At 48.7% G+C, this 23,962-nt stretch overlaps 1 protein-coding gene across 3 annotated transcripts in view; it reads left to right on the plus strand.

Annotated features, from left to right (window-relative positions):
• The window catches only part of SLC4A5 (solute carrier family 4 member 5), a 138,809-nt gene that overhangs the window by 92,606 nt on the left and 22,241 nt on the right, over nt 1-23,962 (plus strand). For all 3 annotated transcript variants that reach the window (XM_061431876.1, XM_061431877.1, XM_061431878.1), the window contains 13 exons: nt 521-676; nt 1,446-1,541; nt 3,919-3,974; nt 8,416-8,573; nt 9,010-9,097; nt 9,927-10,081; nt 10,436-10,624; nt 12,263-12,437; nt 14,710-14,843; nt 15,633-15,904; nt 20,276-20,334; nt 21,186-21,386; nt 23,835-23,948. In XM_061431876.1, the coding sequence (XP_061287860.1) occupies nt 521-676; nt 1,446-1,541; nt 3,919-3,974; nt 8,416-8,573; nt 9,010-9,097; nt 9,927-10,081; nt 10,436-10,624; nt 12,263-12,437; nt 14,710-14,843; nt 15,633-15,904; nt 20,276-20,334; nt 21,186-21,386; nt 23,835-23,948 (1,853 nt within the window). The remainder of the gene's footprint in view (nt 1-520; nt 677-1,445; nt 1,542-3,918; nt 3,975-8,415; nt 8,574-9,009; nt 9,098-9,926; nt 10,082-10,435; nt 10,625-12,262; nt 12,438-14,709; nt 14,844-15,632; nt 15,905-20,275; nt 20,335-21,185; nt 21,387-23,834; nt 23,949-23,962) is intronic.

Here is a 23,962-nt window from a genome sequence, read left to right on the forward strand (position 1 = left end):
GTCCCTAAAACTCCTTGTAAATTTTGTTTTAGCACATTCAGTTTTACCAGAAGTGTGCTGCCCCAAATACTTTTCTAAAAAGAATTCACACTGGGACTAAAACCATTTGGCATAGTACCTTGTGCTTCTTAGGGTCTTTCATGGTTACAATTTCATTTACTTTCCACAATATTATTGATAGAAAGAGCAGAGAATCCTATACCCATACCTGCATGCACACATGCACCCACAATGCACTCACATGAACCACATCTGCACACATGCGCCCACATGCACATACCATGCACCCCCATGCACACACATGCATGAACTCCCACAGACACACGCTTTTACATATACGGAGCCTGAAGGTTCATGACTGGTCCACATTTTCAGTTTGTGGCGAAGGTTGGGACTATTTCTACATTCTGTGCCTCCTTTAGTTCACTTTTAATCCCACAAATAACAGGTGAAGCTGAAGACCCCCACACCCCTGGTCATTCTGTCCCCCGTGGACAAGGCATGTTTGTTTCCCACTTAGATGATGTCATTGAGAAGCAAATTGAGGACGGCCTCCTTCGTCCAGAGCTCCGCGAGAGGGTCAGCTACGTCCTCCTGAGGAAACACCGCCACCAAACCACAAAGCCCATCCACCGCTCCTTGGCTGACATTGGAAAGGCGGTCTCCTCCACCAGCAGTGAGTTGGGCCATAACGCTTGTTCCTTCCATGCATCTCAAATCTCCAACCCTCCACCCTTGATATCCCAGAGCCGAGATGCCCAGACTCTGGCCTCGCTGGACCTGTCAGATAAGTGCAGGAATCAGTACAAAATTGATAATGCTGCTAGCTGAAGAGACTTGAGGAATCTCTGTAGATCAATTATTTTAAAATGGAAAACGTTTAGCCTGCAGCAGGTACATACGCAGCACTTACCCTGCTCCAGGCATGAGTGCTCCCTAGGTGTAAACTCACTTCATCCTCACACGAGGCTGTGACCAGCTATTGTTCTCATCATCCCCAGAGCGGGAGGCTGAGGCATGGAGAGGTTAAGTTACTTGCCTCAGGTCAAATGATCAGCATGTTGTGGACTAGGTTCACTAGGCTGAGGCCTGGAGAGGTTAAGTTACTTGCCTCGGGTCAAATGATCAGCATGGTGTGGAATCAGGCCTGAACCTATGTCATCTACAGCACCTGATGCCTATTTCATCAATTGTGTAGCTATCCCACTTTCAACAGTACAGGTATTTTCTCTAATCACATTCACACTATCCACTTGCTTCAAAAGATTCTGAAAAAAAACAAGAACAAAATCCAAAACAACCAAACCATCCTTTCTTCCTCGAAGGGGAAGAGATCTGTCTTGCAGCCTAGCTTTATTCAGGTGAAGTGATTGTAAACGAGGACTGTGCTGATGTGCATCACTGTAGCAAGTCTGCTGGAGTTAAATCCCTTCTGTGCCTCCCAGGTCGAAGCCCAGCCCGGAGCCCCAAGGCCGGCCCGAGCCTACACCACTCCACTGAGGACCTGAGGGTGCGGCAAAGTGCGAATTACGGCCGTCTGTGTGAGTTTCTTCTTTCTCCGCTCGGTGCAGCCCTTTTGTTCTGGCTGGGACTCTGAAGTCAACTTTCACACTTTCATAGCAGAGGAGGTAAAGACCAGGGTCTGTCTAGAATTCTCAGGCGTCAGAAGAAATCTAACATTCACACCAAACCCTGGGCTGCCCTCATAGTCTAACTTACTACCAAAATTTTCTAAATGATTTTTCCAAAAAATGCAACTCTAAATCAAGTCCTGTCATAATCAATACCCAGTCCCATGTGCTGGGCGTCCTTAACTTGGCCTATGGCTTTGTTTTCACCAAACTAATCATTAATCCCGTTTTTGGTGAGAAGTCTTCCTAGAAACAGAATTTAAAGCAGGCTAGATCTGTCTTGGAGCCCAGCTTTTCCTCCAGGACAGTCGGAGAATGTTCTCATCCTGCCTGACAGTCTTGGCCCCCGAAGTGAAACACTGATGGAGCTGCAGCCCCCACGGGGGCCTGGGGGGCACGGCCACAGACCGGACTTTGTCAGGCAGCTTGTCAGGGATGGACAGACGGGTGAGCCGTGAGACAAAAAAAAAAAAAAAAAAGAGGGAATTTGGGAAGTGAAAATAAAAAGCAGTGCAAAGGAGTATTTTCCTTTAAGCACTTTCACTAAAATGATAGGATACGAACAAGCACAGGCCAGGGCTGCGCCACTGACCAGGCCAGGGGAATGCTTTGAGACCGCAGTGGCGATGTGACCACAGCTGCAGCTGGGCTGTGCCGTGGTCTTTTCTGTCTGTTCTCAGTGACCCCAGGATGTGCTTAGTCTCCCTGGTCTTGGTTATTCCACAGAGCAGTGCTGGCAGTAGAGGCTGTGAATGGCTTTGGCATGAGCCTTCTGCTCATTTATTCACTGTGTATGAAGTCATCCTGTGCCAACGTTGCCATGGTGGGAACCTGGGTAAAAGGCATGAATAAGTGGTTACAGGTTTGTGGGCACACACACCCGCCACCACAAGACGGCACCTGGGAAGGCTCAGAGAGGAAGAGACACTTGCCTGAGTCTTGGAGAATAAATAGAAGTCTTCCAGGAGCATGGTTTTTAGAACACAGGAAACAGCAGGTGAAGGGAAGGCGCTGTGAAGGGCACCGCATATTCGGGGAAATATAATGATTCCGTTCACCAGGGATGTAGGATATAAAGGAAAGAGGGTCCAAAGTGAAGAGGGCCTATGTGTCTTGTAAAAGGTCCTGGCCTTTATTCTGAGGGTAATGAGTTCTCCTGAGAAGTCTGATGCGGGCACATATCATGATCAGAAATAAGCTAGAAGAGACTGAATGACTGGGAGCAAGAGATGAGGGCCGTGTTCAGGCAGCAAGAGCGAGAATGGAAAGAGAAAGACGCTGGTGGAATTCAGCAAATGGTGGGAAGTGGGAAAAGAGGAAGACAGAGGAGTTGAAGCTGGCTCCAAGGTCTGCTCTGATTGCCCATGAACACGTTGGATAGGGCATTGGGTGATGTAGGGTCTATGCTGCTGCTAAGTCGCTTCAGTCGTGTCCATAGAGGGAGTGATTTGATGGAAGACAATGAGTTTTGTTTCCTAGTGTGTGGAGTCTGAAGTGCCAGGCAGGGCTGCTCAGAGAAATCTGGAGCTTAGGGGAGAGATCTGGGCTGGAGACATAACCTGGGCACCCCCGGCACAAATGTGGATGGGGAAGAAATGGAAATGGATGGGATTGACCGAGGAGGAGGGAGTCAGGGCTCTGAAGGGTTTGAGTGCAAAGCAAGGCCCTGAGAAAAGCCCCGCCTGAGAGGATCCTGGATGGAAATAAAGGAAAGCAGAGTCTGGCAGTACAGGGACTCCAGAGACCACAGTAAGCCTGAGGGGGCTCGCTGGATTTGGCTGCTGGTGGGAAATGAAAGCTGGCCTTCTCCTGCCTTCATGCAGCAAGGAACTGTCGGCCATGGGGAGCCCCACCTACCTCCCCTCTGCCAGCCCAAATCCCCAGCCCTCTTTAAAGACTCACATGGGTCATGGCAGACAGACATGAAACTGCTCTTCTCTCTCCAACAGAGTCAAAGCTTGGTGACGCCTGGCTCCTCACCCAGCAGGGCGTCCGTGTCCCTCCCCACCTGCAGGGCCTGTGCAGATCCCTGGGCAGCGGGCTGGGACCAGGGAGTAGCATATTGAGGAGTGAGAAGGAAGCAGTAGAACCTGGGGTCCAGTAACTCTTCTAAGAAAGCTGCCATTGAAAGGAAGAAAAGAGAGAGGATGCTAGCTGAGAGGGGCTGCAGGATAACGGGGGAGTTTGCTTTGGTTGTGAAGATGGGATGAGCCTGTGTAGAGACCAAGAGAAAGGGATCTGTGAGCACCTGTCTCCCCTGATGGACCTCCTTTTCCTTTTCTCCTAGGTCATGCCCAGAGCAGAAGCATGAACGATATTTCTCTCACCCCAAATACCGACCAGGTAGGAAACCACTGCCCTTGGCTGCAGCGAAGGGCCAGGGCGGGAAGAAGTCTTTGGTTTTAGGGGTGGGGAAACCTATGGGCAAAACTCTAGTCCCATGAAAAAGTGGGGTCCCCAGGAAGGACATAGGTGGGGCTTTGGGCAGCCATAGTGACTGACAATCCATCACTTGGGCTGTGCGCTAGGCCCTGGGGACAGAGAAATGTGATCAGATGAGGTGTCAACTGTCCTTGAACTGGGGATTTATTGAAGAGACTGCCACACAGAGTTTGCCTCCTCTGTGACCCATCCACAAGCACTTTGAATGATGAAGTGGGGACTTGGGTGGGTAGAGAAGCAGTAGGGCCTCCCTATGGAGACATTAATGATAGTGAGTCAGCTGGACTGTGCAATGGTATATCTTCTCCTTGGCTGGTGCTGGATAAAGTCAATTCTTGTTTCTCACCAGCTTGGCTGAAAACTTGCTAAGGTCAGTTCAGTTCAGTTGCTCAGTTGTGTTGGACTCTTTGCGACCCCATGAATCGCAGCATGCCAGGCCTCCCTGTCCATCACCATCTCCCAGAGTTCACTCAAACTCATGTCCATCGAGTCGGTGATGCCATCCAGCCATCTCATCCTCTGTCGTCCCCTTCTCCTCCTGCCCCCAATCCCTCCCAGCATCACAGTCTTTTCCAATGAGTCAACTCTTCGCATGAGGTGGCCAAAGTACTGGAGTTTCAGCTTTAGCCTCATTCCTCCCAAGGAACACCCAGGGCTGATCTCCTTTAGAATGGACTGGTTGGATCTCCTTGCAGTCCAAGGGACTCTCAAGAGTCTTCTCCAACACCACAGTTCAAGAGCATCAATTCTTCAGCGCTCAGCTTTCTTCACAGTCCAACTCTCACATCCATACATGACCACTGGAAAAAACCATAGCCTTAACTAGATGAACTTTTGTTGGCAAAGTAATGTCTCTGCTTTTGAATATGCTATCTAGGTTGGTCATAACTTTCCTTCCAAGGAGTAAGCGTCTTTTAATTTCATGGCTGCAGTCACCATCTGCGGTGATTTTGGAGCCCAAAAAGATAAAGTCTGACACTGTTTCCACTGTTTCCCCTTCCCATGAAGTGATGGGACTGGATGCCATGATCTTCGTTTTCTGAATGTTGAGCTTTAAGCCAACTTTTTCACTCCCCTCTTTGACTTTCATCAAGAGGCTTTTTAGTTCCTCTTCACTTTCTGCCATAAGGGTGGTGTCACCTGCATATCTGAGGTTATTGATATTTCTCCTGGAAATCTTGATTTCAGCTTGTGCTTCTTCCAGCCCAGCATTTCTCATGATGTACTCTGCTATAAGTTAAATAAGCAGGGTGACAATATACAGCCTTGACGTACTCTTTTTCGTATTTGGAACCAGTCTGTTGTTCCACGTCCAGTTCTAACTGCTGCTTCCTGACCTGCATACAGGTTTCTCAAGAGGCAGGTCAGGTGGTCTGATATTCCCATCTCTTTCAGAATTTTCCACAGTTTATTGTGATCCACACAATCGAAGGCTTTGGCATAGTCAATAAAGCAGAAATAGATGTTTTTCTGGAACTCTCTTGCTTTTTCCATGATCCAGCAGATGTTGGCAATTTGATCTCTGGTTCCTCTGCCTTTTCTAAAACCAGCTTGAACATCTGGAAGTTCATGGTTCACGTATTGATAAGGTCAGAAGCCCGCAAACAGCTCGGGAGCCCCATGACTATGCCCCTGAGGGAAGCACACAGGAGGCTGCCCTCAGTTCCAAACACGCACACCTCAGAGGCAGAAGGTCTCAAGGTCCCCTTGCCTCTGCCCCCAAAAGGTAGAAAGGAAGGTGAGAAAGGGCATCTGAAATTTGGTACCAACTTCTCAAGGGCTTGGGTGACTTCCAGGGGTTCAAGGCAGCCCCAAGTTTGGGAGTAGGCAAAACAAAAGCATTCCCTCAAGTCAGTGAAGTCAGTGTCTGGATGGCCTTTTGGTGGCCAAAATAGCAAAACAACAATAACAAAATCAACCAACATTTGAGGTCCACATATTGCATGCACTACACCGTGCGGGGCATTTCCTGTGCATCATGAGGGTACTGTGTCATCTTCCCTCTACAGATGAGAGCATAAAAGAGTTAAATAACATGCCCAAGTTCATGCAGCTGAAAGGTGGCATGGCCATGATTTGATCCAGTCTGACTCTAGAGCCCTTAGTTTGGGACTGGCTTAGGAACGAGTACCCTGGAATATTATTTAGAGAAGAACCCCACTTTACTATAGTCATGGGCAGACAGTTGAGCCGTGACAAGAAAGCACTGACTAGTGAAAGTTTTTCACAATGTATCTTTTTACTGCCTAAGTGGTGACAAGAATACTATCCACTACGTTCCCCAAGCAGAGCTGCCTTTTACTGAGGGACTGGAGCCCAACACCAGGCACCAGCATCCAGTTCTCCTAACCAGTTGTAGGATGCTGCTTCTCAGTGTTTGTAGCAGCAGTTGGCTTGTTGTAGGGACAGCAATTTTGTACAACAGTGGGTTTCTTTAGGTGCATCTTTTTTTTACCACTCCACATCGGCCCTGAGTTCCAGTGAGTTCCCAGTGGGCAGAGATGGATTCAGACAGTATGGCCATGTGCAGTGACTTGGCAGAGCTGGACAAGAGTCCCCCGGGTTTAGGCAGTGGGGCCAGCAGGACCCTGGTTAGACAGGCCCACATCCAGACCATCACCCAGCCAGAACGCTCTCATGGTCCATTGCTGGGGTACTACCACCCCGCCTCCTTACTGGGACCACAGGCCCGGATTTTGCTCCTCTCTGCTCCTGGTTACACGTGTGCTACATGGGCTATTCCAGAGCATTGTGGTTTCAAAACCTTGTTCTCCAGGACATGCCTACCACCGACCTCTCCTCCAGTTCCCTAGAGCTTCTCCCTGCCTGGTGCACGAGTACATAGAGTTGGCAGGGGCACGGTGGCTGCCCTGGCATGCTCAGCCCTCCATCCTGAAGAACCTGCTTATGAATCAGCTGACAGAGCTTGGGACAAAGGGACCTTTTGAGTCCTGGGGATTCTGGCCTTCCCATTAACACCTGCTGTTGCTTCTTCTTACTACATTAGGGTCCTTCGTGTTGTTGCCTGGGTGGTTATGACAGTTTTACGTTTCTGAGTGGTTTTAAGAGATTATAAGGGTGTAGCCCTTACTCACAGAGCCTCATCGAGTGCTGGTAGGGCCCCAGCCCAGTCTGTATCACGCACTCCATGAGTCAAATCAGGAAATGGCTGTGGGCCCAAAGGGGCAAGACCTGTTGGCCATGCCCATGCCTACAGCTGACCCCTCTTCAGGGACAGAGGAACTTATCTTCACTAAGCTTCTGTGCTCACAGGAGAGACTCCCATCAGGTGGGGAGTGGGTAGCAAAACTGAGGCACCCAAGGATCTCTCTGAAGCACCAGCCTGATCCTCCTGGGCCCTTTCTTCCTTTGTCAGCTACTGTGGCCTCCCACGAGCCCTGTGCTACCCAAACGCCCCTCCCCACCTCTTTCTCTGAAACTGTCTTTGTCCCTCGCCCACCCCTTGCTACCTAGAGGGAAAGTGATCTGAAGAACTAATGCACCCTAAGATGTTCAAGATGAACAAGAGCATGTATGTGACCACCCCTGGGCATTTTCTTTGTCTGAGAGGACTCAGGAGGAATCAGTGTCTTATTCATAGAATGCAAGTCATAACCACGGAGAATGGGCAGGGGGTTGTCTCCAGCACCTTTCACATCAGACCCCATTCACTCTGCCTATTTGACCTTTCTGCCCTGAACAAACACCAGCCAGAGGGACTGGCTGGAGGGCACTTCAATAGTCTCAGCTGGAAAGGCTCAGAAGCTATGAGTTTCCTTGGAGGTTCCCTGGGGGTGACTTGGGGCACCGAAGTCTCCCATAGACTTGGATCCACAGGTACAGGGATTCCCATCAGCCAGAATGCTGGTGGCAGAGAGAAAACAAAGTCCGTCCACTCTGCCCATCAGGATGGTCTTGTTCCTCCCATAGCCACTAGGGTGAAGGCAAAGACGGAGGGCTGGGCAATGGAGTGTATGAGCCAAGACCCCCATCAGCTTGAGCTGCAGCTGGGGGATGAGACTCGCTGTCCAGCAAGCCTGGCTCTCTTCTCTGACCCCTCAGCTCATACTTCAGTAGAACAAGGAATGTCCTGGGGGCGTCAAGTCATTGCCTGCTCCTTCCCATCTATGAAAGGATTAGTTGGTCCCTGGGGTTAACCAACTTTGAGTCTCCTCATCTGCAGGCTGCAGGAGAGTGTTGGGCTATTTCCTTCAGTCTCTAGAGAAACGCTGGGAGAATTTTGTAAGGTTAGGCCTCCAGAGTAATCTGAATGAGCTGAGTAAGAGCCAAAACCACTGCATATGAGTACCCATGAGTATCTCATGTCCCCCTCACTGACCAGCGGAAAAACAAATTCATGAAGAAGATCCCCAAGGACTCAGAAGCCTCCAACGTGCTTGTGGGCGAGGTGGACTTCCTGGACCAGCCGTTCATCGCTTTCGTACGTCTCATCCAGTCAGCTATGCTGGGAGGGGTGACCGAGGTGCCTGTGCCCACCAGGTGAGAGTTGTTGACATCCGCCCACCACACCCATCCTCGGGTGGCCGGCTGTCCATGCAGTCAGCCAGCAGTGCTGCTGGAGACACCCCTAAAATAAAGAAGGAAAACTAGGGAACTGGCTGGGGAGGGAGATCTGACTGGGGAAGAGGTACATAGAGTTTATTTAAAATAATCATAAACAAGAAGTAGCCAACAGGTGGGAAGGGGGTTGTTGGGTGAGTTCTGGGACCCCAGGGCATGGTGAGGGTGCCTAGGCAGAAGTGAAGAAGAATGTATCTCCAAAGCAAATATGGGATTCATGGGAGCAAATATGGGAGATGTTTATGGTCAGTTAAAAAGTTGAGAATGGATACTATTTCGGACCAGAAAATCCTTCTCTCCATCTGGTTTTATTTTTCCTTCTCGCTTTTCTCCTCCTCCTCCATCTTCTTTGCAGATTTCTGTTCATACTGCTGGGACCTTCTGGGAGAGCAAAATCCTACAATGAAATTGGCCGTGCCATTGCAACCCTCATGGTGGATGACGTAAGTGCCACGAGAAGCAGGTACTCCTGAATGTCAAGGCTCCTGCATCAAACATTGCGCCTTCATTCATTCACTTATTCAACAGTCACATTTGAGCATCTCCTGTATGCCAGGCCCTGTACAGGTGTGAGGATTATGACAACGAGGGAATAGTTACTGCCCTTTAGGAGCACCAATCAAGTGGGAGACACAGCCTGACAACCCGAGAGTGAACCACATGCCAACTGCCCAGGCAGTCGGGGGGCCCTTCACACACGATGGAGCTTCACAGTTAAGGATGAGCACAAGCTTAGGAGGCAGGCATTCCAGGCAAAGGGAACCAGGGCCACAGCTCAGAGATGGAGAGCTGGATGGGAGTGGTTTGATATAGGCTCAGTGGAAGAGTTTCAAGAGCAGAAGGCGACACCAAAGAGAGGAGCCAGAGCCTGTTGGCAGAGTTGAGAGTTGACCATCTGTGATGGGGAGACTAGGGGAGTTTAGAAACGAGCACAACCAAATCAGATCTGTAAAGTCAGGAAGAACATGCTGGGACAGTGTGGAATGATGCAGCCTGACCCTCCAGAGATGAAGGGCTGGGACGTAAAGCAGTCGAAATGCCTGAGCTCCTTTGATTGGGCTCCACAGGTTTTCTGATGAGCTTGCTCTGTGGGAAACAGAGCAGGAAGGTAACTCAACCCAGGTCAGATGACTGGAATACAGAGACCTGGTTTTCAGGCCCAGAAGGCACCTTTCTTTGAAAGTATATGCAGTGTGCCCCAAGGAGGTGGATGAGATGGGGACGGCAGCAAGGCAGCAGCCCTCTCTCTTCCTACACCTCTCTCCCTGCCAGCTCTTCAGCGATGTGGCCTACAAGGCCCGGAATCGAGAGGATCTGATCGCAGGGATCGATGAGTTTCTGGACGAGGTCATCGTGCTTCCCCCGGGAGAATGGGACCCGAATATCCGAATTGAGCCACCCAAGAAGGTGCCTTCTGCTGACAAGAGGTGTGTGTGAATGAGCGGTGGCAAGCGGGGAAGTGGTCCAGAGGGAGCTTTCAGTCTGTTCCTTTCTTATTTGGGTTTGAAAAAAAGACGTCAACATACATGGGTTTATGCTTTTTTTTATTTCTCTAAAAAAAAAAAAAAATCAGAAGCAAATATGCTGAATGTGTGCATCTATAAAACCCGGGTGACCTGTGAGGGGATATTGCTGGATCCTTTTATGTATTTTTCTCCGTATTTGAAGATATTTGATGATTGTAGCTGAAGAGGTTAAGCCTGATGAGGCCAGTCCTGGGGGTGCTGAGCTCTTCGCAGGACTGGGAGCCCTACTGCCCCCTGTCCCCCTTCTCCTTCCAGGAAGTCTGTGTTCTCCCTGACTGAATTAGGCCAGATGAACGGCTCCGTGGCGGGAGGCGGCGGCGGGGCTGCTGGAGGCGGCGCTGCAGGCGGCGGAGGCGGCGGCGGGGCCGGCGGAGGGAGCGGCGCGGCTGATGGAGAGATGCCAACAGCGCATGAAATCGGGGAAGAGCTGATCTGGACAGGAAGGTGCCCACTCCAGGCCTGCCGGCCACTCCAGCTGTCCTAGATTTCTCTGCTCCTTTTAGGAATCTTCTCCTCCTCAGTCTCCAGCACCCACTCCAGGCCTTGGGGTATCTGAGCGCTGCACGCTTTTCCTCCCCCGCCTGCAAAGCTCCTCCGGGACAAGACAGGAAAAGGGGAAGTGCGCATAAAGTGAAGGAACCCAGACTGTTCTTAGCACACCCTCTGTTAACTGTATTCATTTTATAGGGCTGCGGAAACACATATCACAGACTAGGTGGCTTAAACAATAGAAATTGATTCTCTCGAAGTTCTAGAGTCTAGAAGTTCCAAATCAAGGTGCCAGCAGGGCCAGGCTGCCTCTGAGATTCTGGGCGGACTCCTTCCCTGACTGTCGCTAGCTTCTGGCGGCGGCCAGCGGTCATTGCTGCTGCTTGCTATGCATCCTGCCTGTGTCCTTGCATGATGCTCTGCCTGTGTTTCTGTCTTCATATGGCATTTTCCTTTTCTTGTGAAGATACCAATCATATTGGATTAGGGTCTGCCTAATGACTTCATCTTAACTTGATTTCATGTGCAAAGACTCTGCTTCCAAATGAGGTCACATCTACAGGTTAGAATTTTGATACATCTTTTTGGGGGACACAATTCAGTCCATAACAGTACCTTTTGCATTTTTTAACCTTGTTACCTAGTCAAAAAACTTGTTTTAAAAGAAAACAATAGATTTTCCTGGCTTGTTTGGGTTTCTTTGCAAGCTTTTAGAATAACTTCGGTTGATCTGAATTTAGGAAAGGACAGAATCAGTCCTGCAAAGCTATGACTTTGAGAAGGGAGTCATGCTTTATATGCCTTTGGCTGTCTGCCAGCCAGTGTTTCCCAGGTTTACCCATTCCCTACCCTGATCCTTACCCAGGGGACATTTGGCAATTTTCAGAGACATTTTTTGTTTGTCCCAATTGAAGGGGAGATACTGTTATCCAGCAGATAGAGACCAAGGATGCTGCTCAATGTCCTCTGATGCACAGTACTGCCCCCCCCCCCGCCATTAACAAAGGATTAAGGATTATCCAGTGGTTCTACTGTATGCTAAACCCTGCTGTATGCTAAACCCTGCTCACTGTGTTCAGAGCTTTGGAGAATAGCATCCCCAGTAAACACTCTCCCCAAACCTTAAATTTCCCACTTGTTTGTTCCACGAAGTAAATAAAACAGTTGTAAGGTTCAGGATCTGCCCTTGATGAATCTGCTATAAACCAGGATCTCTCCATCTCCTAACGCTGGACACACGTTTACCAAGCACCGAAATCCTGCAGATAATCAGGGACACGAGGAAGATAGCCATCACTGGACCCCAGGATTTTCATTCCCTGTAGAATGTTAGGTCTGCCCCCAAGACATGATCCCATAAGGCCTTCCTTCTCCCGCTCGGGCTGTCTGTGACCACCCTTCCCAGTGGAGATAGTGGGTCTAAGGAGAGAATTCTTCCCTGATGTGAAATGTTCTAGTGAAAAGATCCCTTCCTCCATCCATCCCTAGTCAAGTTCCCTTCCTTGCCACAAGCCCTGCAGGCTCCTGGGAATAGCTCTGCCCCTACACTGGTGTTTGTGGTGAGAAAGCAATCCCTGGGCCTGTCTTGAGCAGGTTCTTCGGTGGCCTGTGTCTTGATGTCAAGAGGAAGCTGCCGTGGTTCCCCAGTGACTTCTACGACGGCTTCCACATTCAGTCCGTCTCTGCCATCCTGTTCATCTACCTCGGCTGCATCACCAACGCGATCACCTTTGGTGGGCTTCTGGGAGATGCCACTGACAATTATCAGGTGTGTGTAAATTGGAGACGTGAGTGCAAATCTCAGAAAAATCCGTTGCCACAAGGTGGTGGTAAGGAGCTACAAGCCATAATCCCAGAACCAAGGTAAGGATTCCATCTACCATTCAGGGTCAGTTCATCACTTTTTGCAATCCTTTACACTTCAAAAAAAAAATAATAATAGCAAGCTGACATAATTCAAAAATCTAAAGCTAAATCATATTACTAAAGACCAAATTTAAAGATGATATAAATAGATCAAATGTTTAAGGGGAAATCATCTGCTTTGGTATTTGATATTTTTCCTACCGGTGCTTGAATGGATTTAATCATCACAATTAATTGAGTTGCTAATTGTGACCTTCTTCCTGTACTTTTTAAAAAACCTAACCTTAAATTCTTAGCTTGCAGTTAAGATATTTTTAGAAATGTCTATCATGACAATAAGGTCTCCCTGGGGAAAACAGTTCAACAGCGACACTAGCCTGAGACCCAGACAAAGGCCTTCTTAATGGGGGCCTTCAGGATAGCACCACTGGAAAGCTCAGAGCACCAAGGTGAAGACCCATTTTCCTAGATAAACTGAAATGAGTGCGGATCTCCAGCCCACACCACTCTCCTGAGAAGCAGGTTCAATATCCAACTGCCTCCTGGGCATGTCCATATCGCTGCCCCTTGGGATTCCCCAACTCACAGGGCCAACATTGCATCTATTGTCTTCCCTCCAGACCTGATGCTACCCCAGCCAACGAGCAAGACCATGGTTGACCCAGATATTCACACATCATCCTTGACTCATGAATCCGGGGTTCCCCAGTAGGCCTCATGACGTGGTCCTGCTTGCCTCTCAAGCCCCAGATCAGATCAGTCGCTCAGTCGTGTCCGACTCTTTGTGACCCCATGAATCGCAGCACGCCAGGCCTCCCTGTCCATCACCAACTCCCGGAGTTCACTCAGACTCACGTCCATCGAGTCAGGGATGCCATCCAGCCATCTCATCCTCTGTCGTCCCCTTCTCCTCCTGCCCCCAATCCCTCCCAGAATCAGAGACTTTTCCAATGAGTCAACTCTTCACATGAGGTGGCCAAAGTACTGGAGTTTCAGCTTTAGCATCATTCTTTCCAAAGCCCATCTCCCAGTTATTCCCCTTCTCAGATTTCTGTCCTCACTCATCTGCATTGTTTTCCATCAATCCCGATCATCTTTCAGTTTTTCAAAGCCAGGCTCCCATTCAGCTCCAGCCTCTGTACACTCTGTTCCCTTTTCCCAGACCACACTCTTTCTCATCACTCCACTTACCCTATGCTGCTGGTCTATTCTCGGCTCAATTTTGGGGTCTCAGCTTCAGTCTATCTACCTCTTGGGAGGCTTTCCTGACCACCCTTCACTCCTACTGTGTGCTCCTGTGACACCCTTATCTTATCCCAGCTTATCACATTCCTTGGCAGTGGTTCTTAATAAGAGATGATTTTGACCCCTAGGAGACATTGGGTAACATCTAGAGACAATTTGAGGTATTATAACTGGGAGGTGAGGTGCTACTGTGATGCTAATGAACATCCTATAATGCACAGGGCAGCCCCTCCCACAACAAAGAATGATCTAGCCTGAAATGTAAGTAGTGCTGAAGTTGAGAAACTTCTATATGGAAATTGCCTAGTTACTTGTCTGTATCTCCCACTAGAATGAAGATGTATTTACTTGTTTGCTAATGGGTCCTCAATACCTAGCACAATGCCTGATGCATAGTTGGCCCTTAATGGATTTTGAATGAATGAATGATCTGATCTCTAAAAGCACCTACTAGATCTTTGAATGAAAAAATGACTGGGTAGATGAGTGGGGTGTCCTCTGGAAGTAAAACGGGCATGGGGTACAAGCACAACCATTGGCAGCCCTGTTTTTGAGGCCCTGCTGCTGCTGCTGCTAAGTCGCTTCAGTCAAGTTCGACTCTATATGACCCCATAGACGGCAGCCCATCTGGCTCCTCTGTCCCTGGGATTCTCCAGGCAAGAATACTGGAGTGGGTTGCCATTTCCTTCTCCATTTGAGGCCCTAGAGTGCCAAAAGGAAGTCATATGGGCCTAGAATTAGGGAGAGTGACGCTGGCAACTGTGGGAGGTTGCGGAGTCGGAGATGGGGAGCAGAATTTGAGGAGGAGAGGACCTAGGACAAAGGACAAGTGCTGTGGCCTGAGCTCTTGCCAAGATAACTGGGTTCTAGCTTGTTGGAGAGGCCCCTTCTCATGCTTCTATTGAGCCTCACAGTCCTCGTGCCCCCAGGGAGTGATGGAGAGTTTCCTGGGCACTGCCATGGCTGGCTCCTTGTTCTGCCTCTTCTCGGGACAGCCTCTCATCATACTCAGCAGCACGGGACCCATCCTCATCTTTGAGAAGCTCCTCTTCGACTTCAGCAAGTAGGTGCCCTTCCCGCCTCCCCGCCTCCTGCCGATTGCTCCTCACTTGCAGCAGTTATGCGGGGGTTAGGGTAGGGGGGAGCCCCGAGCCCCATTGCCTCTGGAAGGCAGAGGGAAGCGAAGACCTCCAGCCCAGGGCTCTCACCCCGTCTCTCCCCGTGGTTATAATCCAGGGGGTGGGGGGGTTGACGGAGTGAGAAGGTACCAAAACTGTTACCTGTAGGAGGCACTGTGAGGCGGTCCATCCTGACTCCCCTCTGCTACCTGCCTTAAAGCCATTTTAGTGCATATTAGCAAAGCGCATAGGGAGAAATCCAGGCAAGACAAGAAGAGAGCATTCACACCACTAGCAGAGTGAGCAATTATGACTTGAAAGCCAATACAGTGTATAAAATGTTTCAGGCTGGAGGTTGGAAGGCTATACCCTGACTCAGGCAGCTCTGGGTTCAGTTGCTGCATCTACAACCTGAGCCCATTTGTAAGCCCATTTCTGCTCCAGCTTGGTCATTCTGAAATTCCCTGTTTTCATTCACTCTGGCTGTTTGTTACCAAATGTTTCAGAACGGAAGTGTGTGAGCACCTTTTTGCCACCCCATGAGATCCTTGCCCCAGAATTCTCACAGACCAGACAACCCCACCCAGGACCTGCCCACAGTCCCAGTCCTCTTGTAGTTCCTAGGGGGGTATCTGTGCCACAGGAGGAGCAGATGAGCCCCCCAGGGTGGGTCTGGGGAGCTGAGCACAGCCAAGAGCCTGGGCTGGAGGTCTTTGCTTCCCTCTGCCTTCCAGAGGCAATGGCCTGGACTACATGGAGTTCCGCCTCTGGATTGGCCTGCACTCGGCCGTCCAGTGCCTTATCCTGGTGGCCACAGATGCCAGCTTTGTCATCAAGTATATCACCCGCTTCACTGAGGAGGGTTTCTCCACCCTCATCAGCTTCATCTTCATCTATGATGCCATCAAGAAGATGATTGGTACCTTCAAGTACTACCCCATCAACATGAACTTTAAGCCTGACTCCATCACCACCTACAAATGCGAATGCGTCGCCCCTGACACAGGTGACCGGTAACCCCAGAGGTGCCCTGGGCCCTCACCCACCACCCACTCCCCCCACCCACTCCCCCCACAACATCCAGACCCCTTCTGCCCCATTTCTCTACTCAAATGCAGGAGAGTGAGGCAGCTTGGGAGGGGCAGTTCAGCCAAGGGCTTTCTGTCCCAAGGGAGCAAGTACAGGGGCTTAAACCAGTTTTTGGAAGGAATCCAAGGGGACAAGAGCTCTAATGAGGGTCAAAATTCCAGAGCCCAGGGTTATAATTAGGAGGGAGCAGTGACGGTGATACCCCGGGAGACGAAGAAGGCATGCCTGGCCTCAGCGTGGGGTGATGTGCACACTACATCTGTCAGGAGTGCTGCTCAGGGGTTCCTGCGTCAGGCCAGAGGTAGACTTGATGGGACCTCAAGTCCCTCCAAGTTACATGAGTTCATGACGCCGTGAGCTCTCCCTGACACATCTCTGCCAGTGTTTACAGCCGAAGGGTGAACATCCCTGCAGATGGTGACATGTCCAGGGTAGAGGGCCAGTCAGGGTGAGGAGAGCCTGGTAACCATGTCACTAAAGAATGATTGGAGAACCTGGGGTTAACCAGATCTTAGAGTGGTATGAGAGAAGGACTGTCATGTCACAGAGGGGCCAGATTCACCCTGCGTAACTATAAGATGCAGAAGGAAGGCTGAGGAACGAAAGCTCCAGGAAGCCAAATGCTGGCTGAATTCAAGGTATAACTTACAGTGGTGGGAGCCACCCCCCTGAGAGGTACGGGTCCCCTCGGTGGTAGCAAACTGCTTGGACACTACCTGGATATCCATCTGCCAAAGGTATCTTAGAAAGGACCCCCGCTCTGGGTGGGAGGCTAAATCAACCAACGTCAGTCCGATAATACTCAGTGCCACTCCTGTGAAGGTCCTTCTGACCAAAAAAGCATCATCTGTAATGTTAGGACTTTCCATCCATGAACCACTGGCCTCCTTCATAGTCATAATCACGCCCCTAGGAGCCCTCAGAAGGATGCACCCAGAGTGCCCAGGATGCTATAGAGCAGAGCCTAGAGGGACATCCACGTATCTCCTAGCACCACCAGGCTGGACTCACAGAGCAAACTGAGGTCCAGAGACACCCAAGGTCACACCAGTTTCTTAGCTGTAAAAGACGGGTATCAGTGCTGCTGGTCTCATGGGATGCTTGTGACGTTTTCATATCTATACTCAGATTGGGTGGGAATTGCACATAAGTAGACACTGTGTTGTTCAGCACCTTAATACATATGATTGATTAAAAATAATTGATCATAAGTCAGCCAAAATATTTGTTGCACAATTACCATGCACTCTACTTTTGGCTAGGCCTTATAAAGTTTTCTGAGCTCAGAGAATGTGGTTTTGGTTGTACACTCTCACCCTCTATCACTGCACTGAATTTGTAAAGATGTCTAGACCTAATTTTTTCTTTTTTTTCTCTATCATTAATTTTGAGGTATTTCATTAAAATCCAGCAGTAGGTAAAGCTGTCCTTCATCCTGATCCAGGGCATGTTGCTTGCCCAGGAGACTGAGGAGATCCTACCTGCTGGCTCTTGTCCTCATACCCTAGAGTAAATCCTGCCTCTGTGGGCCAAGCCCCACTGGGGTGCTTTCATTTTCTGCTCACACCCTTTGAACTACAGATCCATTGCATTAAACACACGTTCCCACAAACATGGCTTTTAGTACTACACATGATTGATTTCTTTCAGAAATAGTCCAAATTCTGAGGTCATATGAACATTCTGGGAACCATCTATCCACAGGAGAAACCAAATATAGGGGTTCCCTAGGAACAGGGGACCCACTCCAGTGTTCTTGCCTGGAGAATCCCAGGGACAGGGGAGCCTGGTGGGCTGCCGTCTATGGGGTCGCACAGAGTCGGACAGGACTGAAGCGACTTAGCAGCAGCAGGAACAGGGGATGTAAGCCTGAAAGGACATATAAAGTAGGACTTGAGAACCATTATCGAATCCACCTAACTCCAAATAGCATCTGGCCTGGCCTGGCCCAGGTCCCTAATGTCACTGCATTTTTTTGGGTCATGCTATTGCCTTGGTTCTCAAAGTTGGTCCCTAGAAGCATCATCAATACTATCTGGGAACTTGTTAGGAATGCAGATTCTCAGGCACCACCCCAGACCTGCTGAATCAGAAACTGGGGGTAGGTAGAGCCAGTTGTATATTAACAAGCCTTCTGGGTGAGTCTCATGCTTAAGTTTGAGAACCACAGCTCTATTAAACCAAATCATTATTAGCAACTAGCTCTAGTGAGATGAGGTTTTCAATTTCCTCATGAAAAGGAAAGGAACAGGAAACAGGACGAGCTAGTTTTGATTAGGAGAATATGAAAGGGAAGATTCTAGATGTTTAGCAGGCTGGAGTGAGGGAGCTAACTAGGATGGTTTCTTTCCCAGTCCACGGGCCACTCATTTTCCAACAGTTCCATAATCCTAGTGTTACTGCAAAACCCAGTTTGACCATGGCACTCTCACTCTATTGGAAGAGCTTGTTTGGGGGCACTCTTTTTAATTGAATCTTGTTTCCATTGTAACTGATTTGTATTCTATTTATGGATGCTGCATACACTGACTTGGCTGCTTTCAATCCCAAGTGAGTACCACTTTGTAAACACTAGAATTTAAAACTAGTTGATAGTTGGACCTTTTCTGGGATTATCCATGTTATAGTTCTTCCTTCATCTCCAAGTGGCTTTCAAATAAACCTTACATTGTTCTCAATATCAAAGAACGATAAAGCCTAAGCAGAAGACATCAAAGGAAAATCTGGTCTGACAACTTGGGCAACTGAACGGCGCTGCGCTCCCCAGCTCAGGTGGTAGCTGGGAGTCCTGTGGCATCTGTGCGTGTAGCCCTGAGTCAGCCGTGCTGCCTGCCTTCTCTGCTCCGCTGTTAACTGTGCATCATGTTCTTTTGGTCGGTTGTGTGAGAAAAGGCAGCAGCTGTCCTCGATTTCTCTTCAGAATAATTGTAACAAACCTCTGGGTTTGTAGAACGTCTCAGAATATTCTGCTATGGGTCAAGACTGAATTCCTTAGCCACTCCCAGCCCCAAATGCCCAAGTATGGGCCGCATTAAAGGGTCCTTGATCACATCCACCCCATGACAGTTTATTGGAGGTTGCAGGATGCTTCAAGAATAGCCTCTTCTTCCCTCTGGGTTCCTAACCAGAGCTAGAAGGAGCCAAATGGGGCATATGATGGATTTCAGGTCATTGCCAGCCAGCTGGCTGGGCCTCCTTCCTTCCTGCTCAAGTCAGCCACAGAGGAAGAGCTGAGTCAGCCTTCATTTGGAAGGCAAGGAGGCTCCGGCCCTGCTCCTTCACTGGTGCAGTGCAGGAGCAAGAGAGATGGCAACAAGCAGCCCTCTGAAGCTGCCTTTTAATAAATGGCTGCATCCCCCAGGGACAGGGGTTATAGTTCCTCTCAACTCATCTCCTGGCCCCTGAAAGGAACCCTCCTCTGCTCCACTCACTCAGGGACACTGAGGCTGGGGCATGGGAGCGTGGACAAGGGATCCAGAGTGAAGGCTGAGAGAAGCACCTCTGGGGACCAGATTCTCCTTCAGGTCCTGGACCCAGCTTTAATTTTCCTCAGCAAGCACTTAAGGGGAAGATTAGGAAAGATATCGAACAAGTTCTTGCAGGCCCAGCTGACCTAAAAAACCAAAACAAAACACATATGGAGAGCACAGAAGAGAAGGGAAGTGTAATTTGAAAGGGAGCAGAGCAGGAAAGGAAGCTCGCTGTTTAGAGCTGGGAGGTGTGTTGGCTCCAGCCAGCCTGTCTGGGATAGATAGTGGCTCCCTCAAGTAGGAGTTGTGTGACCTTGGGCAAAGGGCAGGTTACTTCGCCTCTCTGGGCCTCAGTTACCTCATCCTTAAAATGGGGAGATTTCTTGGGGATTTAGGAACTTAGCAAATGATGTGTTTAAGCATTTGGCATAACGCATGGCAAAGGGTAAGTTCTTTGAAAATGTTTTTTACAGTCTAAGAGCAGAGACATTGGTCAGGTGAGTGGTAGGGTTTCATAAGGCACATTATTTACCCACTTGTGTTAGAGTTTTGTCTTGGCAGCAGTTTTTAAAGCCAGCCCTTTGAGATCAGACAGGATCTGTCCTATCCTGATGCAGCTAGTCTATCAGAACTGTGGCCTAGGGTCCCTCACCAGGCAAAGTGAGAAGAGTGAAGCGGGGCAGCTACCCTCACAGTGAAAACCAGTCTTTAGCCCTAAGGAACCGGAAGGAAATATGAAAGGGCGGGGCCCGGGGTGGGGTGCAAGCTCCCCACCCCGCAGTTGATGACCCTTCCCCATGCCCTTTGCTCATCCGCAGCGAATACAACCCTGTTCAATGCTTCAGCCACGCTGCCACCAAATACCAACACTTCTCTGGTAAGTCCTTTCCTCTTATTTCAGACATTTAAGGGCTTTTGTCTGTCAGAGAACTGTGGGTATCACATTGCAAAGGCTTGTGAACATAGGGTGGCCTGATTCATTGGGGACCTTCGTTATATCAAACTACCACACGTCTCTTAATACAAGCATACATAATGGCTAGTGGCAAGCATCTGTGTCGTTCATTATGTGGGTTCTTGAATATTTGCACATTAACTTTTCAAAATATAAATTTTTAAATAAATTACTCTCCTTTTATTATACTTAGAGACATGTATATGAATGTATGTACACGTACATACTTAGGAACACATATATATGAATATGTATAGGAATGTATATTATATACACATATGTAATTGTTTTGTGTGCCCTGGATTTTAAGCATCTGGGACACCAAAGGTCCAGTGACTGAAGTGACTAGCCTCGCAGAGGTCTGACAAGGGTGGGGTGTGAGCCCCAGTATGTGAAAGGGCGTTCGAAGAGGAAGGAAAGGGAGGATACATGTGAGACACTCCAGGAGGGTGGTGTGGACAGGACCCACGGTTGACTGACTGGGATGGGAGCCAGACCTGCACTTTTCCTCCTAACACAGCAGTACCTCCGAGAACACAATGAAGAAGCGTGTGTCAGCTTCTGACCTTCCCAGGGAGCTTCCTGCTTGTCGTTCCTTGAAATAGCCTGTCCCCAAAAGCATAACTGTTGCTGGGCACCATCATGGGGCAGGAGAGCTGGGCCCCCCCCCAGCACGGGAGGGCTGTGTGGGCTGCCTGGAAGCTGCAGGTGGGGGGACACAGCTGACCTGCCAGGAAGGGCCTGACTCTTTCTCTCCTGTCTTGGTCTCCAAGTACAACCCCCTTAACCTCACAGCGCTGGACTGGTCCCTGCTGAGCAAAAAGGAGTGTTTGAACTATGGTGGGCGCCTACTTGGGGACTCCTGCCAGTTCATCCCAGACCTGGCCCTCATGTCCTTCATCCTTTTCTTCGGGACGTACTCCATGACCCTGACCCTGAAGAAGTTCAAATTCAGCCGCTATTTCCCCACGAAGGTAACTTCACCCTGCAATTAGAAGGGGGCCTCTAGTCAGACAGTTCACGTGGCAGCCTCTGCTGAATCCCTGAGAGGGTTCTGGTCCAGGTGATGGGTCCACATCAGCTCTTGCTCACTGAGGGTTTTTTCGTTAAGAGCACAGACTTTGTAGTCAGAGAGAACTGGGTTCCTTTGTTGTCAAATCTCCATGACAACACTCGATATTACCAGACTTTTTTCTTTAGCCTAGTAGCATATTGTGGTTTTCTTCATTTTATTTCCCCAGCGACTAATAAGTTGAAAATCTTTTCATGTGTTTATTGGCTGTAAGACCATTGACTTTCTTCTTGTAAGAGGCTGTTTCAATTTCTTGCATATGTTCAACCGGATTGTCTTTCTCTTTCCAATTTGCAACTTGTTATACAGTCTGGATAGAAACTTGTTTGTGATCATATATCTTCTCCTGCTCTACGCCTGGCCTTGCCACTTTGCTAATGGTATCTCCTTTCTTTTTTTGGCTGCGCTGGGTCTTCATTGCTGCACAGGGGCTTTCTCTAGTTGCAGTGAGCAGGGGCTACTCCCTAGCTGTGGTGCACAGGCTTCTCATTGCGGTGGCTGCTCTTATCGCGGAGCATGGGTTTAGTTGCTCTGGTGGCATGTCGGATCTTCCCATGTCCTCTGCATTGACAGGCAGACTCCCAACCACGGGACCATCAGGGAAGTCCCTTAATGGTATATTTTGATTAATGGAGATTCTTAGCTTCACTGTAATCAAATATATCAAACTTTTCCTCAAAGAAAATATTGGATAGGAAATATTCTGTTATCTTCTAAAAGCTTCATTGTTTTTCCTTTCATGTTAAATCCGTAATTTTCCGGGATTGCTTCTGATGTTAAGCGTGAGAGAGTGGTTTTATTTTGATAGCCAATCGCTCAAGCACTTTTTTTTTTTTTTTTTTAAAGAGGCTATCCCTTCCCCACTGCTCTGCAGTGCTTCCCTTGAAAGTGAAAGTCTCTCAGTCATGTCCAGCTCTTTGCGACCCCATGGACGGTAGTCCATGGAATTCTCCAGGCCAGAATACTGGAATGGGTAGCCTTTCCCTTCTCCAGGGGATCTCCCCAACCTAGGGATGGAACCCAGGTCTCCTGCATTACAGGATTCTTTACCAGCTGAACCACAAGGGAAGCAGTGTGTCCCTGGCTATATATCAAATGTTCATATGTGATGGGATCTGTTTCTAAGCTTTCTATTCTGTTTCACTGATTTATTTTATGTCAATATCAGTCTTCATTTATAAGACTGATTAATACATATGCATATCTTACAGACCAAACTTTCCCTCCTTGTCCTTTTTTTCCAATAATGCCTTGGCCTTTTGCATTTCCACATAAATTGTAGAATCTTAAATTTCACCAAAATAAAACCTTGTTGGAATTTTGATAGAATTATGTTGACTCTAAATGTCAACTTGAGGAGAAATTCTGAGTCTTCTGATCCATGAATATGGTATGCTGTGCTGTGCTTAGTCACTCAATCGTGTCTGACTCTTTGCGACCCCATGGACTATAGTCTGCCAGGCTCCTATGCCCATGGGAGTCTCCAGGCAAGAATACTGAAGTGGGTTGCCATGCCCTCCTCCAGGGGATCTTCCCAACCCAGGGGTCGAACCCAGGTCTCCTGCACTGCAGGCAATTCTTTACCAGCTGAGCTACCAGGGAAGCTCCCATGAATGTGGTATGCCTTGCCATTTATTAAGGTGTTTTTTCCTCTTCATAGTGTTTTATAAGTTTTGATCTTGAGGTCTTGCACATTTTTTATTAGGTTTATTCTTAGGTTCTTCTTCTTTTTTTTTTTTTTTACCTATTTACTCTTCCTAAAGAGTCTTTTATGTGGCCTTTACAAAATACAACTTGAGTGAAAAGTAGTGTACTTGCAACACAAATGCATTAAATCAAAGTCCTGGGACTTCCCTGGTGAACCAGTGGTTAAGACTTTGCCTTCCACTGCAGGGGGTGCAAGTTCGATTCTTGGTTGGAGCTAAGATCCCATATGCCTTGTGGCCAAAAAACCAAAACATAAAATAGAAGCAGTATTGTAACAAACTCAATGAAGACTTTTAAAAAAACCACCACCTTTTCCGCTGTCAAATTACTTACAAACCACCATGTTGCCTCTTGAAATTCAGTGTTGCAGAGAAGAGTAAGAGCATAGCCATTTCACAGCTGTCAGATTGGTAAAAACACAAAGGTTTTGGAAAACCAGGTGTTGGAGACAAAAAAGCAATGGGTGGGAGTGTCACCAAGTTCATCCAGCTTAGAGAACAACTGGCCCTCTCTGAGACAGCTGAAGATGGGTGTTCTGACTCTGGAGCTCAGGCTCTCAGCAGTTCTCCTCTTTACTGCTAGAGGATGATATCTGCCCGGAGTGGGCAGGAGCTTCTCTGACGTGCTCATCTCTCTTTTGCAGGTTCGCGCCCTAATAGCTGACTTTTCCATCATCTTCTCCATCCTGCTCTTCTGTGGAATTGATGCCTGTTTTGGCTTGGCAACCCCCAAGCTGCTGGTGCCCAGCGAAATTAAGGTTTGCTCTGGAAC

This window comes from Bos javanicus, chromosome 11 (assembly GCF_032452875.1).
Source record: "Bos javanicus breed banteng chromosome 11, ARS-OSU_banteng_1.0, whole genome shotgun sequence".
NCBI classification, from domain to species: Eukaryota; Metazoa; Chordata; class Mammalia; order Artiodactyla; family Bovidae; genus Bos; species Bos javanicus.